The sequence below is a fragment of the Ovis aries genome, chromosome 2 (assembly GCF_016772045.2).
Source record: "Ovis aries strain OAR_USU_Benz2616 breed Rambouillet chromosome 2, ARS-UI_Ramb_v3.0, whole genome shotgun sequence".
Lineage (NCBI taxonomy): Eukaryota > Metazoa > Chordata > Mammalia > Artiodactyla > Bovidae > Ovis > Ovis aries.
Window position 1 is genome coordinate 18,953,760 of NC_056055.1, and position 19,712 is coordinate 18,973,471.

Sequence of the window (19,712 nt, forward strand, 5' to 3'; positions counted from 1 at the left end):
TCTTCAATTATATGAATATTCACAATTTTCTCTCAGAGGTTTTTAATCATTTGGCTCTCTGCAGGTAAAGAGTGAGGCCTAATGATCTTTTAAAGTTTCTCTCAGTATGCTGTCTGAATCACTGTGTAAGGCTGCAGAAACTTCCCTGAAGTCTAGAACATATTTCCAGTACACTTCACTGTCATGTAGACCCAAGTTTCCACTTGTATTTTCCTTTCACCAGAGAACTTCCTTTAACTTATACAGCTCTTCCACCTTTTGTTTTTCTGAAAACAAATATTGCCTTCAATATGAAGACTATTTCTACATATAGAATTCTAGGTTATCATGTTTTTCTTTTAGCACTTTATAGATGTTGTTCCAGACTTCTGGCTTGCATAGTTTTTGACAAGAAGTCTAAAGTCATTCTTATCTTTGTTCCTTGGCATTTAATGTGCCTTTTTACCTTTGGCTGCTTTTAGGATTTTTTTTCTCCTAATCCTGGTTTTCAGCAACTATGTATGACATGCTTTGCTGTGTTATTGTTATGTGTAGGAAGAGAGTGCATACATTTATCCTACATGTGAAAGCGAAGTGTTAATTCCTCAGTGGTATCTGATTCTTTGCCACCCCCCCAGACTGCAACCCACCAGGCTCCTCTGTCCATGGAATTCTCCAAGCAAGAATACTGGAGTGGGTAGCCATTCCTTTTCCAAGGGATTTTCCTGACCCAGTGATCCCAGCTCTCCTGCATTACAGGCAGATTCTTTAACATCTGGCCATCCCTTATCCTACCTGGGGTTCACAGAAATCAAGTATGTGGATTTACAGAACTCATCAAACCTGGAAAATCTGGGCTGTTATTTCTTCAAGTATCTTGTTTTACCTCTTCCTCTCTTTGAAAGTCCAATAATATGTATGTTAGAGTACTCAATATTGCCCCACAGGTCACTGAAGCTCTTTCTAAGTTTAACTTTAGTAGTTTATTGCTATGTTTTCAAATTCACTCAAGTTCCTTTTAATGTTAAATTTCTTATCAATCTCAGGCAGAGAACTTTTCCTTTCAGGTTTGTTTTTTAAGAAATCTCCAGAAGTTTCACTGGCATCTTCTTTAACAGTTTCCATTTCTCTTGCCTTGTAATCTTTGGACATGTAACTCTCTTTAACTTCCTGTCTGCTAGTTTTATCATCTGTCACTTCTGGGTCTGTTTCTCCTCTAAGTTATAAATCACATTTTCTTGATTTCTGCCTAGTAGTGTTTATTAGATGCTGAACACTGTGATTATGTTGTTTACAGTCTCAACCTTGTGGTCTGTCTTTAAATAGCGTTAGGCCTGCAATTAACCTTTGCTAAGGTGTGTCTAGAATAGCCTTCACTTTAGGGACGGTGCAAATGTAATGCCATGATGTATTTCCCTGAGACTTCCCCAAATTCGAATGTTTCCTTCATTTAGTAAGACTACTGGGCTTTGTGTGGGTTTCCCTCCCTGCATCTGTAGTCAAGAGTTACTCCTAGGGAGAAAGCTAGGGTAAACACTGGACTAAGCATTTTGTTTCTTTTCTCTCAGGATCGTACTCCTGGGTCATTCACTTTCCAGTATCTGAAAATAATTGTTTCTCATGTATTTGGTCTAGTTTCCTAGATGCTAATCCTTATTTCTACTTTGTTACCTATCATTTTAGTCAAGTGTTCTAATCAGAATTCATAGTCTCACAGATTAGGCTCCTTAAATTCCACATGCAAATACAGAAAAGCAAATCTGAAATAAAATTGTGAGGGAAAGAGTTGATGGATTATAATAAGAGGAATTATTTCAAAGGGAACACTCACCTCTGACCACCACTAAGTTCAGTTAGGTTTTCTTTCCAAGTATTTCCTAAGGCAACCTTAAACTCCAGACCATCCAACACAGTCTGCCCTTCTGGTGGTGCAAGCATAGCATTAGCACCAGGCAAAAGAGTAGAAAAAATAGATCCAAAGTCCTTGTTTACCTGGATGAAAAAAAGATTTATATCATAGAAGGTTCTCCAAGAAAAATCAAATGACATGTATATTTGCAAACCAGCAGGTGAATTTTGTTATCTGTTACTCTTGTTTTGAGGTTGGCAAATTATGGTCCATATGACAAATCTGGTCATGCCCATTCATTCATGCATTATCTATAGCTGCTAGCAATACAACATCACAACATCAGAGTCCAGTGGTTGCGACAAGAGTATATAAAGCTGTGATACATTTATGTGTCTCTTCACAGAAATCATTTACTAAGCTTTGCTCAAACTTTGAGGGGAAACTACAGGCTGTACCTCTAACACTAAGATGAAGTTTGATACAACAGGTGGCCATGTTGCAGGAATCCTCAGAGACACACAATTGGATAATATTGGAGGCTGAATTTTCAGCTAGAGGAGAAAAACAAAAACTTTTTTTGGTATAATTTGTTTTCTGTTGACTGATATGGTAAGACAGGCCTATCATTATCAGCTACCTTTAAAAAGCTTAAGATCAGAGTGAAGTCTAGGAGAAAAAGAGGCATGAAATCAAAACACATCTGGTAAAGGTGTTTAATGGTTCTTTTCTATACTTTTCACAGATTGTCAAGGGACAGGAGCCGGACTGAGCCCCAAAAGAAAAGAGCCGGAGAAGCTATTTGGCCTATCCCCATAAAGCTGCAGCAGGAGATTACACAGAGATTTAGGACCAATATTCTAGGCTGTAACTGAGTAATTTCTGTGCATACACATTTGAGAATTCAGCCATCTGTCTTCAGATATGACTAATAATCTTAGAGGTTCACCAGACAAAATTGAGTGTATATACGCATGCACACCGCCCCCCGCCAACAAAGATATATGACAGCCAAGTTCTCCAATCAAGTATAAAATTCAAATGCAAGTACATATTTTATGAATATCTGTAGTAATAAGGAAATCTCCTAGACTTAAACAGTCTCCTAAATATAAATTTGCTAAGGAACACATATTTTAAGAACTGCACACATGCTAATAGCCTACACAGAGAAAGTAGATTCTAGTTTTATCTAGGCTAAACTTCCAGAGCTACACAAGGTTCATTACAATGGGGAGAGGTCTACTCTTTTTATGGGGGAAAGATGGAAGATAACAGTGTCTATAAACACTTGAAATTTTTTGACCAGACAGACAGGAGAAAGACAGCTCAAAATTAAGACAGTGGAACGCTAATAAATCCAAAAGATGACCATGGGATCCCATGTGGACTATTCAAAAGGGAAAAAAGAATCTTATCAGTTAATAAGTAGAGAAGAATACAGCCCTATCATAGACAGGAAATAAGTCGAATATTGAAAATCCAGTGAGGTTAAGAAGGAAACAAAAATACAACCAGTTTCTAAAATACTCTGGTGTTGTGAAGGAAGTACACTTAAAGCCATAAGGAAGTATGGAATGCTGATAATAATACCTATCTCATTAGGTTACTGTTGAGAATTAAATAGGAAAATTAATATAAGAATAGTGTCTGACATATGTAATAAGCACTCAGTAGATTTACTTGGTTTGGGAGAACTTTGGGGACTGATGAAAAATCAGTTTAAAATATAAATTTGTACTCAAATTAAATCCAGGAATCATGGGGAAACCAAGAGACAGAATCTCAGATCTAGTGTTAAATCCAAATGTACTGTGGCCAACTTTCTGCAAGCATTTTTTAAATGACAGAAATACTACAGGGAGATAGAACACTGAAAATAAGTTGTAGAGCAGGAAAAATAATCCAAATGAAAAAGATAACTATTCTGCCATTACAAAAAATAAAGTTCCTGCAAAATTAAAAAGAGAAAAAGTGGTAAGGTGCCCAATTAAATCCTAGAGGCCCAGACTTGCTAACATGCCAAACAACACAGTGTCTATGAAAGCTTTTGACTAGCAGTCTTTTGTTATGGTAGGAAAACTTTACAGAAGAAGCTAAGGATTATGCTAAAGGAGACAAATCTATGCAGCCAGAGAACTAGAAATAACAGTAAGGAACCTTGAAATCTGCTGAAGTTGTCATAAAACAAAACCAAAATGGTTAATTGGGATTTTGTTGAATATGAATCCTGGAAATACTGACTTTCCAATTAACCAGTTCTAATTCCAAGAGTAACAAAAGGTAATTTTAACTTAAGTTCTAATTTAGGAAAAGAGAATTTTCTAGTTTTCCTATCTTTTGACTATTACGATCTTAGGCTAATTTCAACTTTCTAAGCTTTAGTTTCTTCATTTATAGAGATAATAATTATCAAAACTATGGAATTATTTTAAGATAATTAATATAAAATAAGAGCAAATGGTCTGTTAATAAGTTATACTTACATAAAAATAATATTTTATAATTATAAATCTAATATTATAAAATGATTTGCTAAAAAACCTAAGAATATATAATACTTATGAATTTTGAAACAATTAATGATTTGTAAGTGGAATACAATTTTGCTATAGAAATATTCTTAGCACTAATATTTGACCTCTGTGGGTTATGGCAAGAGAAACTGAAGAGGTTACAACTGAAGGGGTCCTCTGGAGAGGTAGTCCAACAATTAGCACTTCTGTAACGGGAAACAAATAGTGCTTCCAGTTTTAGGCAGAGGATGAGTAAGGATATGGCAGATATTTGGAAGAAACCTTAGAATACTGTCCAATATTAGAACCTATGATCTCATGAGAAAGAGGGCAAATACTGTCCCCTTTAAAGGTAACCCAGAATTAGCAAGAGATGGAGGGAAATCTACAGAGTTAACTTAATGTAGCTTAAGAACCAGACAAGAAGATGATGAGACCATAATGGCAGCAGCAGCAGTTAAGTCCAAAAGGACAAAATGCTTTAAAACGTCTACAAGGTATGAGCATGTGCCCTATTCAAACACAAAGCTGTTGCTTCAAATTTATCTTAGAGTACAACGCTATTAACATGATGTCATCTTCCATCTTTGCCTCATACAGAATAAACGATAATATTTTGGGGTTCAAATACCTTTTGCCAAGCAATATTTATGGCTTGGTTTTTCTTCTGGTCAAGGTCTTCTATAGTTGCCAGGATTTTGGATTTGTCGTTTTCTACAATTCTCTTCTTCTTCATCAAGTCATTATACTAGTAAGATAAAAAGCAGACTTAATCGAGAAAACCAAAAAATTTCTATTTTAGGCTTCGGTCAAGAATAAAGAGATTTTACTATTTTTATATGCGATACATACAACTCCTTCTTACCAAAAAGATAACACTACATTGAGTTACAACGTAACCCAAACTGAGGGAAGTAAACACATCTATATGTAAAATTCAATTACTATAGCTGAGAATTGATAGCACAAACTCTTGAAACATTTTGACTTCACTTATATTCCCTTATCTACCCAGTAGCCAAGGCAAAAAAGGGAGTATTTGTCATGTAAACTCAAAAGTAGCCTTGCATGCAAGGTCAGTCTTAGCAGTGACATAAAGATGTAACTTTTTAAACTATTCACCATGATGTATAAAGTCCCACATAATTTGGCTCCTATTTATCTCTGAACTTCTGGCGACACACTCCTCCCCAGGCTCCAGCCATATGGTCTCATTTTCAGTTTCCTGAGCATAAGCTCACTGTAGCCCTATGGCCCCTGCACTGTTCTTCCTCTACTTCAGACATTAACTGGCGCCTCAGGTTTCCACTCCCACATCTCATTTTCAGAGTGGCCTTCTCTGGTTAATGAAGAAATTTACTGAAAAAAAAATTTGAGGGAGACTACAGAGGGATAATCAAATCATGAGGAGCAGCAGAACTTTCTAAAAACCCTTTTAACTTATTTCTCCTCACAGCCTCACATTTCAAGGTGGCTTCATATTCTCCCTGCAAAACTACAGCCAGTCTTGCTAGTTTCCTTGCTGTCCCTTTCCTTTGTGAAGAAAAGGTTTTAGGACCTTGGCCACATTTTTATCCTATTCCTTGCATAATTCCATGTATTTTCTTACATGAGGTGACCCAAAATACAATAACAAAGCCCTTCCTCTCTGATATGGAGATGGGAGTTGTAAAATTAAAAAACAAACAAAAAAAACCCCCCAAAACTAGCTCAAGTTATTATTATATAATAAAAGCAAACAAGTATAAGGAAACAAATTTCACAATGTTAAGCAGCTCAAATTCAGACAAAATATTTCCCTTCCACGAAGATGCCATATATTGCAAAGACTTAATGGAGAAATGAAAACCAGCAGGAATATTTAACAGAAGGTCACAGTATGTGCATTATTAATCTGTTTAGTATCTGACATAATATAGATTCTTTGTAGATACTAATGTCAGTAACAGCTTTAAGAAACCCATTACCAAAAAATTTGTTAAAAGTGATTGAGCTCACAGGTACTCACTTTTATAGCACTCTCATTAGCTGTTATACAAATTCAGTTTTACAGAATTAAAGAAGATACAGGGCAAAATATAAAATTACTCAGATTGCTATTTCCTATGGGGCCATAAAGAATAGGAATTGCTTTCCCCTTTGGGTTTTTCTAGTGACATGCAGACTGTAAAAGGTAAGGGAGATGAATAACACCATCAAGTAACTGAGAGCATTAAAACAGAGAAGATGCTGCTGGATTTACAGATTAGTAAAACAGTGTTAATGTATATAACAGTTTTAGTCATTTACTTATGTAATGGTTCTTGCAATACACTGAATCAAAGGAAGACACTGGTTAGAACAGACAGGTATTCTCTCACTTTTTCAAAGTTCACTTTGTATCACTGCTTTTACAAGAAACGGTAAAAAGCACAAATAACGTTCAGCATGTGTGCTGCAGTGAGCCATTTCTTACAGAAGCAGGACACACCCTAAGCAGTGAGAGTGGCACCATCAAGCTCCTCATGGGAACAACACTGAGCATCTCAGCATCAAACCTCCTCCCAGAGCTTTGAACTGTGTCTATAAGCATCTGTGCTTTATTTCAGTTTGCTCTGTGCATCTGTTAGCAAGACGGGCCCTACGGTAATTGCTTTTTTGCTTTATACCATTTCGGCATAGGAAGGGTTTCAAAGGAATGCCCTACTTTTTGGATAGTGGGGAAAATCTGTAGAGTCTTCTTCAAAGCCTTTCAAAAAGACAAGTGAAAGAAATGGTAAAAATGTGAGGAGTTAACAAGATCGAAAGTGTTTTTATTTAAACCAAAAATAAGAGAGGGGTTGAACATGTTCACAGCAAAAGCAAAAGCCAGTGGAAAAGTCATTTAAGCACAGCAGAACAGGTAACTGATGAAACAAAAAGAATGAAATAAGAAAAGAAATAACCGAAAAGGAAGAAAAGGAAAACACAAAACAAATTTTCAAAAGCATAAAGCAAAGATTTTAAATCTAAAATTTAAGCCTAAATTATTAGACTGACTCTAATAATTGTCTCAAGGGTCATATCTGCTGGAGACACAAATGGCAACCCACTCCAGTATTCTTTCCTGGAGAATCCCGAGGACAGAGGAGCCTGGCGGGCTACAGTCCATGGGCTGCAGACTGAGCGCACACACGCCAGGGGTCATAAAATCCACCAAGGCTACTCATGTTTTGCAGCGGCCACAGGCAGAGCAAAGTGACTTACACGCTCTTCAGCTTCAGTCAGCACATTCATGGCTCTCATGTTGACATTTCTTCCCAGTTTCTCCTTCATTTCTTGCAACTTCTGAAGTCTCTCACCAGCTTCTTTTGGGTTGTTAGCTTTGAAATCATAGGTGCTATTGGGTTGCCCAAAGAGGTGTTTTTCTACAGTAATCCAGTCATAGTCTTTCAACATTTTGGATACCTAGCCAAAAGATGATAATAGAATGATATCATTGCTCATAAACCTATATTTAAAAATTAGTTTCTTAAGTATTTACTAATTTTTACAAACATTTTTTAGGAAAATCCCACAATGACTCATTTGAAAAAAAAATGAGACTCATTGTTGACTGTGAACCTGTAAGAAGTATGAATATTTTTATCTAGAGGATAGGCTACAAAAAATAGAAAAAGATATTACTTAAGCATCAAAATAAATGTGAACTCAGAGAAACAGTTAAGTGTATGCGGGTGTGTGTATGTGTGTAAACATTGCCATTATAATGAGATGAGGCTCCAGATTTTACCAAATTCAACGTATTACTTCAAAAAAACAACTTGTGAAAGTTTAGTCTTATATGAATATTTAAGTCATAGATACTGTAAAATCATGAAAGCCTAATCGTGATTGGTACCTAATAATTCTTGAAATTATAATCTAAGTAAAACATTATCTTAAATATTGACTCCATCCCCTTGCTACCCTCATTGACAAGGCACAGTAAAATACTCATGTAATATAACCATTAAGGATTTTTAATTATAGTGCTTAAGAAGACTTTCTTCTACTATAACTGTTTAAGATTGGTACTGACTGCTGAAAGCTAATCCTTGTCAATCATCCTTATTAATCCCATGAGTACAGTCACACCACCAGACTTCAAAGTAATATGGTCATTTCTAGTCTATCTTTTTTTCCTGCTCATCTGTGAGCACCATGAACACATTCTGTGGCATGTTGCTCATTCTTGTATCTTTAGTGCCTGGTAAAGTGAAAGTGAAGTCACTCAGTTGTGTCCGACTCTTTGCGACCCCATGGACTGTAGCCTACCAGGCTCCTCCATCCATGGGATTTTCCAGGCAAGAGTACTGGAGTGGGTTGCCATTTCTTTCTCCAGGGGATCTTCCCGACCCAGGGATCAAACCCAGGTCTCCTGCATTGTAGGCAGATACTTTACCATCTGCACCACCAGGGAAGTCAGTGCCTGGTACAAGTATACAATAAATATTTGATAAACTATGTATTTTAAAGAATACTTGACTTTTTAGCAGTTCTGCTTGCAAGTCGCTCTTTGTACCCTCTTCACTTAACTGTAAATAGAATCCCCTAGCAACCACCAATACTAGTATTGTCAATTATATTTTTAAAAAAACCTATTAACAGTAATATTAGCATTGGTAATAGTTCAGTGAATCCACTAATACTAGGCTACTAGGCAAATGGGAAATCAATACTAATAAAATATTAGGATATTATCATGTGGTCATTAAAAAAATGCTTTTTAAACAAAGTAATGAACCTGAACAGGCAATCATGGCTCTTGCAGAAAAGGGTGGAAGACTGTTTTGTATGTTCTCATCTTTTTGAAATTAAATCTCTTGTACTTTTATGATGCTAAAAAAGATTTAAAAGGCACCAAACTGTTACACACCAGTAAGAAAACATGATGAGTGAATTATTAAAACCACATAAATGAAGCCTCCTAACTAAGCAATGAATTCCTGCAAAACTATGTATTTTCTTTAAAGTACTTAGGTTACTGTGATACATGAAAGAAATTTTAATTAAGAGTGACCAATAAACTGTGGGATAACTTCAAAGACACTGCCTGGCAAAATGTCAGATTTCAAATGAGACTTCGAACATTGACTATACTAACCCTCATAAGGATATCCTAAACCAACTAAGTCCTTACTTCAGAAGTACCTTGTGGATACTTCTCTGTGAGTTCCCTAAATTCAATTTGCAATTAGGTAAAGAATACATATTACTACTATTAATACATTAGTAATTAGTTCTATGAACAACTGGGGATTAAAAAAAACAGTCATTTCCATGGGAGGCCATTCAATATTTGGTTAAAAACATCTTGGAGATGGGAATAAAGCCCCTGAGATTAAATTTAAAAATAAAACATTTTTGCCATTTGGTGACTGCTGAGAAGCAGTCATAGTTGCATGCCTCAAAATTGTTACACAGTAGTTCTGCCATTTACAGTTAAGTTCTTCACTGAGCACTTTACCAGAACATTTCAAAAACCCAGAGGCAAAAATTTGATTAAAAATAAAAGTGAACAATACAAACATGCCTTTGCAGCAGCATCTTCAGCTTCCCGTTTATGTTTGCTGATGTTATGGTCCAGTTCCTTAATTTTAAGCTGAGAGTCATTGTTTTGCTCCTTGTGTTTTGCTACTTCTGCATATTTAGCTTTAATTATGTTGTCTTGGGCTGTTATCACTTCTTTTTGCTTGGTCACCTCTTCCTGAGCTTTGTTTACTAACTCCTGCAATGAATAATTACAAGATAACATACAGCAAGGTAAGATGGAGACATTTTTTGGTTTACTGAAAGATCATCCAACAGACTTCTATGTGACACAGGCAATGTGTCATCTAACCTTCTACATTTTATATCCCCATGAAAATGACTAACACATTTACAAATAAAACTTGTATTACCACTACGGAAAAAGGGATGCGATGCATTGTTCATGCTGGAAGCAACAAAGTTCCTGTGACACAGTAAAACTGGGATCACCTAGGTGGAGGAGGGGTTACTGGGATTTGCCCTGTACGGTCTCTCAAAAGAGTGGGATTCTGGTGGTGGTTACAAAATAATATGACAGACCCCCAAATGCCATTTATTATGAAGGCAAAGAATGGAGGTGGAAGTAAGGTAAGCTGGCATTGGTTCCTTTCCCTTCTACAGAAGTAAGCCATAAGGCCTCTGACAGTGGCAACAAAAGGTCAGGGTGTTTAGTTCTAGCACAGGGGTTAAAACAGAGATATGGAAGAGGAAGAGAAACTTTTTGAAGAAACATATCTGTGGCACAAAGAAAAACTTCTCACTCTTTTAGTATCATCGGTTTGTCTCCGAAGTGAAAATTACAGCTGGGATTTAGTCTACCAACTCTCACCTCCTCCCCATGAAAGTTCTTTGCTAGATCTTAAAGGTCTTTCTGGTAAAGATATGGTCACAAACTCACACAAACATCTGAAAAAAAAGAACCTAGCTCAATTCAGATTTAGGTAGGGAAAAACAAAGAGTAGAACAACTTGCTAAAAGACTGAGGAAGAATAGATATCTTGAAGTGACGATAAGCGTCAGTAAAAATTTAGGAATTTTTTAAGGCATGCTCATTAGAAAACAAGATAATTTTGAGCGATAAACAATACCTGACATTATGGTTAAGTTATTGAACATGACATAAGTAATTTCTTTATAATGTTTGTGTCATAAAAGGTCCTTTGCAGGAGGAAGTTAAATCTCAGCATTCATCTAAAAAATCCAAAACAAAAGCGCATGACAAAAACATGTTTATTAAGCTGATTCTCTCACACCTAAAGACTGAAGATGGTGTCATAGGTGTAACTGTTTCAATCTACAATGGTTAAGAGAAAAACAAGGATATCTATCACTTCAGATTGAGCCAAAGTTTTTAGTTTCGTTTGAACATAATTAATTTGAAGGCAATTTATCTTCTTAGCTCCCTAAGAGGGCAAACAGAAACAATTTAGAATATAGAGACTAAAAGAACAACATTTACAAACTTAGAGATACATTTTATAGTTTTCCATAGAAAAATAGATATTCTCTTTATCGAAATATGTATATGCTTTTGATTTTATCATTATTTAGATCAAGGAAGAAGTGACTTATTTTACTTCCACATTTCTCTTTAAAAATATGACATCTAATTTTAAAAAAAATTCCACAACATGACGTCCATGAAAGATGGTAGAAGATATGGAGGAATGAGACAAAAAGGCAAGTCAGAAGGCAGAAAAGAAACTGTAGAAAAGGTAATCAGCAAGACAAAACACAAAGCTGAAAAGCATTTTGAACCCTGATTCAAAAAGATAGTTAAAAAATTGTTCTGCTATTGATTTGATAATGTGTTAAAAAAAACCCTTGAGTTTAACCACAAATAGAAGAGAAAAGAACTACTTTCTAAAACAATGCACACTACAGCAATTAAAACAATCATCTCAAGGAAAAAATGTAACAGGAAATGTAAAAGTAGAGGACAAAAGGCAAAAAAAACACACTTTACTATATCCTAGGTAAATGGATGGAATGCCCCTGTTAGAAGCTATTACATTTTAGTTAACATGACCTACAAAAAGTACATAACTGCAACAGAACAGAAAACTAACAACAACAACAAAAAGGTGTATCAAAAAACCAAAGGTGGTTACACTTTGTAGGGCATGGTGACAGTAGTAATAATAACTACTACTATGTATTTCAAAGTTGCTAAGACAGCACATCTTAAAAAGTTCTCATCACAAGAAAAAAACCTGCTATGGGGTGATCATTTCACAATATATTAAAATGTTGAACCATTATATTGTACACCTGAAACCAATATAAATGTTATGCCAATTAAATCTGAGTTTTAAAAAGTATGAGTAGAAATAATGAAACAAAACAGAATTCAAGGTCAAAATCAAAGAAAGGGTCAAGAGGGTATCCAATATTCATGAGGGAGCATTTCTAATATTTGCAGGAAATAGAAATATCTTCACAACATGAAACCTCGTACCCCAAATCCACCCTTCACTGCCTGCTTCTGAGATGGGAACAACTCTCCCTTGCCGAGTGTAACAATATGAAGCCTCATCAGTAAAGGATGCTTTAGGGACACTGGAGAAGGAAGGGGCTTCACTTCTTGGTTCTGATGTGCTTTTCTCAAAGGCAAGGTTGTCACTTACATGGCATACCCAGCAGCAGTCTTTGCAGCCTGTTCACAGGCTGGGCACCTCCCTGTGGCCAGTCCCCCTGGTGTCCCAGAAAGCTGTTTTCCCAGCAGATGTCCTGTGCAGCACTTTGCTCAGCATGGTTTCCCTACTACACCAAACCCCACCACCAGAGGGCCACAATAATGTGTTTTCCAACTACATGTAGTTATCAGCCTTGCAGGTAGAATGGGGCTCTTTTCCAGATTTGTTCCTTCTGGGGGTGCACTGCTTCAGCTTATAGGTAATAACTGCTCCTATATCTGCTATTCATTCTTTAGAGTTTTCTCTACCCCTTAGCAATCCAGTCATACATCATTCCAAATTCCTGTTATAGTTAATAATTTTTATTTAAACTCGGCCTGGTCAAATTACTGGGTGTTTTCATTTTCCAATAGACCTGGACTAAAACAATTAGTGATATTATTTCAGGACTCTTTCTGATTGGTAGTCATCATTTTCCCTCTCATCATGACAGGGGTGAAGAGACTGAGACCTCTGAAGTCAAACATCTTTAAGCCACCATTTCAGAAGCAGACTGATATCTGTATTTCTCTAATGTGGTTAAATCACTCTCACCTCATTTTTAGCCACCTCAGAGGCCATTACTGCAATCTGACCCTCGTAGGATATGATAGCTTCCTTTACAGCTTCAAGCTGTTGTTCATAGGATGCATGCTCTCTCTTGAGCTCCTCCAGCTCCAGGGTGATAGCTTCAACTTCCTATAAAAAACACAGCATCTGGGCATTCAATAGTTACCAACTACTGTGGCTCAGACAGTAAAGCGTCTGCCTACAATGCGGGAGACCCAGGTTAGATCCCTGGGTTGGGAAGTTCCCCTGGAGAAAGAAATGGCAACCCACTCCAGTATTCTTGCCTGGAAAATCCCATGGACAGAGGAGCCCAGTAGGCTACAGTCCATTGGGTCACAATGAGTCGGACATGACTGAGCGACTTCACTTCAGCAAAACTAATAAGATACTTAAGCAAGTAAGGACCATAGCTTACTCAATTACTGAAAACATGTAAGCTGCTTCCAAAGAAGAAAAAGGGAAAATGAATTTATTTTTCTATATTAAAAAATGTACATACAATTTTTATGGGTTCAAAGAACTCTGCATAAACTATTTCATCCTTTTATTCCTATAGAGAAAAATAATACAGAATTCTATATAGCAGATAAATTAGGAGAGGTTAAAAACCTTTTTTAAACAATTATTTAATGACAAAAAAAAATAGCTTCTCTTCTTTCCCATTATAGCCTTTAGTTCTTTACAAAATGCTTTGTATAAAGCTAAATATTTAATAGTAGAATCATAAGGTGGGTTTAAAAAGAACTGTGAAGCAAAGTTAGATTTAAGTGAAACTGTATTCAATAGTGAAATTGTATAGAATAGTGATTGAGCATGTAGCCTTCTTTGTAAACAGAAAAACATAGGTTCAAATTCCAGCCTTGAAACTATCCAAAATAGTCTACAACTGAATAGCACTGCAAATATAACATGCTTTGCCATCATTATTCCTTCACAGTGTCTGTTCAAACAGATGATCACCAAACAGAAACGTCAACAGTGATTCTCTGATAAGACACAGCTTGGCTTACATGATACAAGCTTTGGTCCACTCCTGAATGAAACATTATCAAAATCAAACCTTTATCAAGCAACTTTGTCTCTCACTTTTTGATTTGTGACACATATCGATGAAGAAGGCCATGTCAACCAATGGTGCTCTACCACCCTTCAGTTCTACGCTGATGTTAAAAGATTAATTCTATTAAAAAAAATTACCTGTTGTTTTTCTTTCATTTTTTTGCTAGAAGCATCTGCTTTAGTTCTGGCACAATCTAGTTTTTTCTGTGCATCCTTCAGTTCTTTCTCTCTTTCAGCTTCAGCATTTTTCATTTTATTCTCCAACACCTCATATTTTTCTTCAGCTTTTTTCTGAATTTCTTTGGTGTTTTTTAAGGTCTCCTCACTTTCCTCTGCATTATAAAGCAGGCAAATACAACTAAATGAGATCTTCCAACTAGTAACAGCTACAGAAAAGGGCTTACAAATTCAACTTTTAAGAGAAGAAAAGGTATAGAAAGTTGGAGTCAAGAGTTTAAAAAAAATTAACTGTTCTAACTTTATCCTAGAAATAGTATGTTGAAAACACAGGTCATACCTTAGAGCCATACTTGAATTATCTAAATTCTGTAAAGAAATTATTTCCAATCACATGAAATTGAGTAACATAAACTTTATCTACAATTTAACTTATAAAAAGATCACAGACCGTTTTATATACCATATGCTTTATAAAACCAGAACTGAGCACATAACTATGGTACTTTTATTTTAGTTATAAGAATACTTTTAATTAACCCCATAAAAAAGCTTAACTTAGTGTTCCTTGCTCACTTATTTTTATTCAAGGAAACTCTTATTAAAGTGGAGAAATATTGTGAGACTATACTTAGGACGAAGCATAGGAAACATATTACCTCTGAATTTAGACATTAAAAAAATAAAGTAAGATAGAATGAGCATGTTATGCTCACAATCAACATACACTGTTAAGTGTTAGGACTAGGTACAAACATAACCTTGAAAGCCAAGATTATACAATTTCCTATACTAGTTTTCACTGTAGAATATCATTCTAGAAATCAAAAGAGAAATTTTAAAAATACCCAACACAAAGATAAACAGAAATACAACAAACCAAATGTACATTAGATGTAGCAAAATCAGTTCGAGGAGTTAAGTTCATAGCAACAAATGCCAACCTAAAGAAATAAAGAAAAATCTCAAACAACTTTACACCAAAAATCTGTTGTGTTTCTATATACTAAACAGTCCCATTTAGAATTGCATCAAAAAGAAGAAAAAACAAAACCCAAAGTTAGTAGAAGGAAGCAAATAATAAAGATCAGTGTGGAAATAAATGAAATTGAGACTAAAAAGAAATAGAAAAAAGAATCCATGAAATTAAAAGCTGGCTCTTTAAAACCAATAACCTTCCAGCTAGACCTAAGGGGAAAAAAAGAGACTCAAAGTCAGAAATAAAAGATACTGCAACTGATACCGCAGAAATATAAGGAATCATAAAAGGTAACTATGAAAAATTTCACACCAACAAATCAGACAACCCATAAGAAATAAATCCCTAGAAAAAGACAACCTAACAAGATTAAATCATGATGACATAGAAAATGTGAAAAGACAGTAATATGGAAATTTAATAAGGAATCAAAAACCTCCCAACAAACAAAAGTCCAGTTGAATTAAATCAAACATTTAAAGAGTTAATACTAATCTTTCCTTTTCAAATTCTTCCAAAAATCAGACAAAAAGAAAATTCTTTCAAATGCATTTTGTGAAGCCATCATCATCCTGATATCAAAACCAGACAAAGAAACCATAAGCAAAAAAAATCACAGGCTGTCATCCCTGATGAACATAAATGTAAAAATCCTCAACAAAACATCAGCAAACTGAATTCAAGAACACACTGAATCATACACCATGACTAGGTGGGATTTACTCCAGGGATACATTGATGTTTTCAGTTCAGTTCAGTCACTCAGTCGTGTCCGACTCTTCGCGACCCCATGGATCGCAGCACGCCAGGCCTCCCTGTCCATCACCAACTCCTGGAGTTCACTCAGACTCATGTCCATTGAGTCGGTGATGCCATCCAGCCATCTCATCCTCTGTCATCCCCTTCTCCTCCTGCCTCCAGTCCCTCCCAGTATCAGTCTTTTCCAATGAGTCAACTCTTCACATGAGGTGGCCAAAGTACTAGAGTTCAGCTTTAGCATCATTCCTTCCAAAGAAATCTCAGGGCTGATCTTCTTCAGAATGGACTGGTTGGATCTCCTAGCAGTAGAAGGGACTCTCAAGAGTCTTCTCCAACACCACAGTTCAAAAGCATCAATTCTTCGGCACTCAGCTTTCTTCACAGTCCAACTCTCACATTCATACATGACTACTGGAAAAACCATAGCCTTGACTAAATGGACCTTAGTCAACAAAGTAATGTCTCTGCTTTTCAATATGCTATCTAGGTTGGTCATAACGTTCCTTCCAAGGAGTAAGTGTCTTTTAATTTCATGGCTGCAATCACCATCTGCAGTGATTTTGGAGCCCCCCAAAATAAAGTCTGACACTGTTTCCACTGTTTCCCCATCTATTTCCCATGAAGTGATGGGACTGGATGCCATTATCTTCATTTTCTGAATGTTGAGCTTTAAGCCAACTTGTTCACTTTCCTCTTTCACTTTCATCAAGAGGCTCTTTAGTTCCTCTTCACTTTCTGCCATAAGGGTGGTGTCATCTGCATATCTGAGGTTATTGATATTTCTCCCAGCAATCTTGATTCCAGCTTGTGCTTCTTCCAGCCCAGTGTTTCTGATACTCAATGGTAAAAAGCTGAAAGCATTTCCTCTAAGACCAAAAAAAAGATAAGGATGCCACACCACTTTTATTCAACAAAGTGTTGGAAGTGCTACAGCAACAGGGCAAGGAAAAGAAGGGCATCCAAATAGGAAAGAAAGAAGTAAAACTGTCATTATTTGTAGACGACAAAACAGAAAACCCTATTATAAATAGAAAACTGTAAAGACTCCATCAAAAAGATGTTAGAAATAATAAGCAAGTCAACAGAGCTGCAGAATACAAAATCAATTACAAAAATCTGTTGTTTCTATACAGAAAACAATCCCATTCACGACTGTATCAAAAAGAAAATACCTCAGAATAAATTTAACCAAGGAGGTGAAAGATATGTACACTGAAAACTATGAAACACTGATGAAAGAAACTGAAGACAGAAATAAATGGTAAAATATTCTCTCTTCACAGATTGGAAGGATATTGTTAAAATGTCCATATTACCCAATGCAAGCTACAGATTCAAGTCAGATCCTTTCAAACTTTCAATGTCCTATTTCATAGGAATAGAATGAACAATCTGAAAATCTGTATGGAACCACAAAAGACCCTGAACAGCCAAAGCAATCTTGAAAAAGAACAACAAAACTGGAGGCACTATATTCCCTGATTTCAAACTATATTACCAAGCTAGAGTAATTAAAGCAGTAGAGTAGTGGCATAAAAACAGACACAAGGATCAATGGGACTACTGAATAAAAGAACCCCAAAACAAAGCCCATGCACACATGATCAATTAATTTATGACAAAGGAGTCAAGAATATGTTATGGGAAAAGACAGTCTCTTCAGTAAATGTTGCAAGGAACCTGGACAGTCACTTACAAAAGAATGAAACCAGACCACTTTCTAACACCACATACAAAAGTTAAGTCTAACACCACATACAAAAGTTAAGTCAAAATGGATTAAAGACTTGAAGGTAAAACCTGAAATCATGAAACTCCTAGAAGAAAACAGGTGGTAAGCTCCATAACATAGGTGTTGATGATTTTTGGAATTTGACACCAAAAGCAGAAGTGACCAAGGGGGACTACATCCAACCAAAAAGCTCCTGCACAGCAAAGCAAATCATCAACAAAGCTAAAAGGCAACCTACTGAACAGAAAACATTTGTAAATCATCTATCTGATAAGGGGTTAATATCGAAACCATATTAAGAACTCATATGATTCAACGGGAAAGAAAACTGATCAAACCAAAAAATAGAGGACCTGGATACACATTTTCCACAGAAGATGTACAAACAGCTGAGAGGTAAATGAAAAGATACTCAACATTAATCATAAGGGAAATTGAAATCAAAACCACAAAGAGCGATCACCTCAACTGTTATACTGGCTATCAAAAGACAGGTGGTGTTCACTGCTTCATTATTTACAACACGGAAACAACCTGAGTCCACTAATGGATGAATAGATAAAGAAACTGTGGCATGAACATACCACAGCATACTATTCAACCATAAAAAAAGAAGGAAATCCTACCATTTGCAATAACATGGATGGACTTTGAGGGCATTACATAAAGTGAAATAAGTCAAAGAAAGATAAATACCATATGATCTCACTTATATGTGGAATCTTAAATATCTTAGGTCACAGAGGGATGGGAGACTGGGTGGGCTGCCATCTATGGGGTCACATAGAGTCGGACACGAATGAAGCAACTTAGCAGTTAGCAGCAGCAGCAGCAGCAAAGGCAGGGGGTGGGGAAGGTGAATGAAGTGAATACATTTTAAATTTTATAAAAGAGAAAAAATGAATAAAAATATTAGTGGGGGAAAATAGGCCTGTGAATAGTCCTAAGGAGTAAGAGAAATTTAAAACTGCCACATACAATTAAATTCTGATTAAAGGTGTTAAGATAGGTTCTTAAAATTAGGGACAGAGATAGTTATACACATATAACAAAAATACTATAAACATAAACAAAACCAAAAGACAAGCATATAACACAAAAGGTATTTATAAATGTGGTACATGAGAACAATAAAAACAAGCTATGAGCAACCCAACAAAAAAGCACAAATTAACAGAAAATTATTACATATAATTAAAACATACAATAAACATGAGAGCTTCAAATACCTAAAGTATGGTTATCAGTTGAAACAGATTAGCACAAAATGTTTTAACTTACCAATGATTTTTTTAAGAGTATCTAATTCTTCCTGTTGCTTGTGATACGAGCTTTGCTGAAGCTTGGTTTGTAATAAATCTACCTCCTCAGCTTTCATCTCCCACTGCTGTTTAAGGTGGCGATACCTTAAGGAAGATAAATTTATAATAAATGACAATTTTTCTGATGTTTGAGACATGCATTTAAACAGCTCTTACCTAAAACAAACTCATACAACATAATGTACGATGCCACTTTACAAGACTCATTTTGATGACTTGCACACTTCTAAAACATCAATTAAACTCAAGTTTGACTTGGTTACTGAAGGTACTCTAAATGACCAAGACCAATAGTAACTATCCACAGAAATATTCTTAATTTTAGAAAATACTAATAATCTTTGAATAAATAAGTTACCTTAAAAATAACCCTTCTCACTGATCCTTATCTAAAAGAAAAACTCCATAACAGCCTCCATCACAAAAACAGAATATAAAACAATTGTATAAAATTTCAAAAGTTTGGTTAGCTTAGTCCCCAGTTTCAAATGTTTTAAAAAATAATAACACTGCCTCCATTTTGTAAGGAGACTGGTGGTTCAAAATGACATAGTACTAAACTT

At 35.7% G+C, this 19,712-nt stretch overlaps 1 protein-coding gene across 2 annotated transcripts in view; it reads right to left on the bottom strand.

Annotated features, from left to right (window-relative positions):
* SMC2 (structural maintenance of chromosomes 2) overlaps positions 1–19,712 on the bottom strand; it is a 52,208-nt gene that overhangs the window by 4,548 nt on the left and 27,948 nt on the right. For both annotated transcript variants that reach the window (XM_060410813.1, XM_027964163.2), the window contains exons 17-23: positions 19,109–19,233; positions 14,319–14,512; positions 13,107–13,250; positions 9,878–10,072; positions 7,570–7,770; positions 4,976–5,092; positions 1,811–1,971 (exon numbers count right to left, since the gene is read on the bottom strand). In XM_060410813.1, coding sequence (XP_060266796.1) covers positions 1,811–1,971; positions 4,976–5,092; positions 7,570–7,770; positions 9,878–10,072; positions 13,107–13,250; positions 14,319–14,512; positions 19,109–19,233 — 1,137 coding nt within the window. The remainder of the gene's footprint in view (positions 1–1,810; positions 1,972–4,975; positions 5,093–7,569; positions 7,771–9,877; positions 10,073–13,106; positions 13,251–14,318; positions 14,513–19,108; positions 19,234–19,712) is intronic.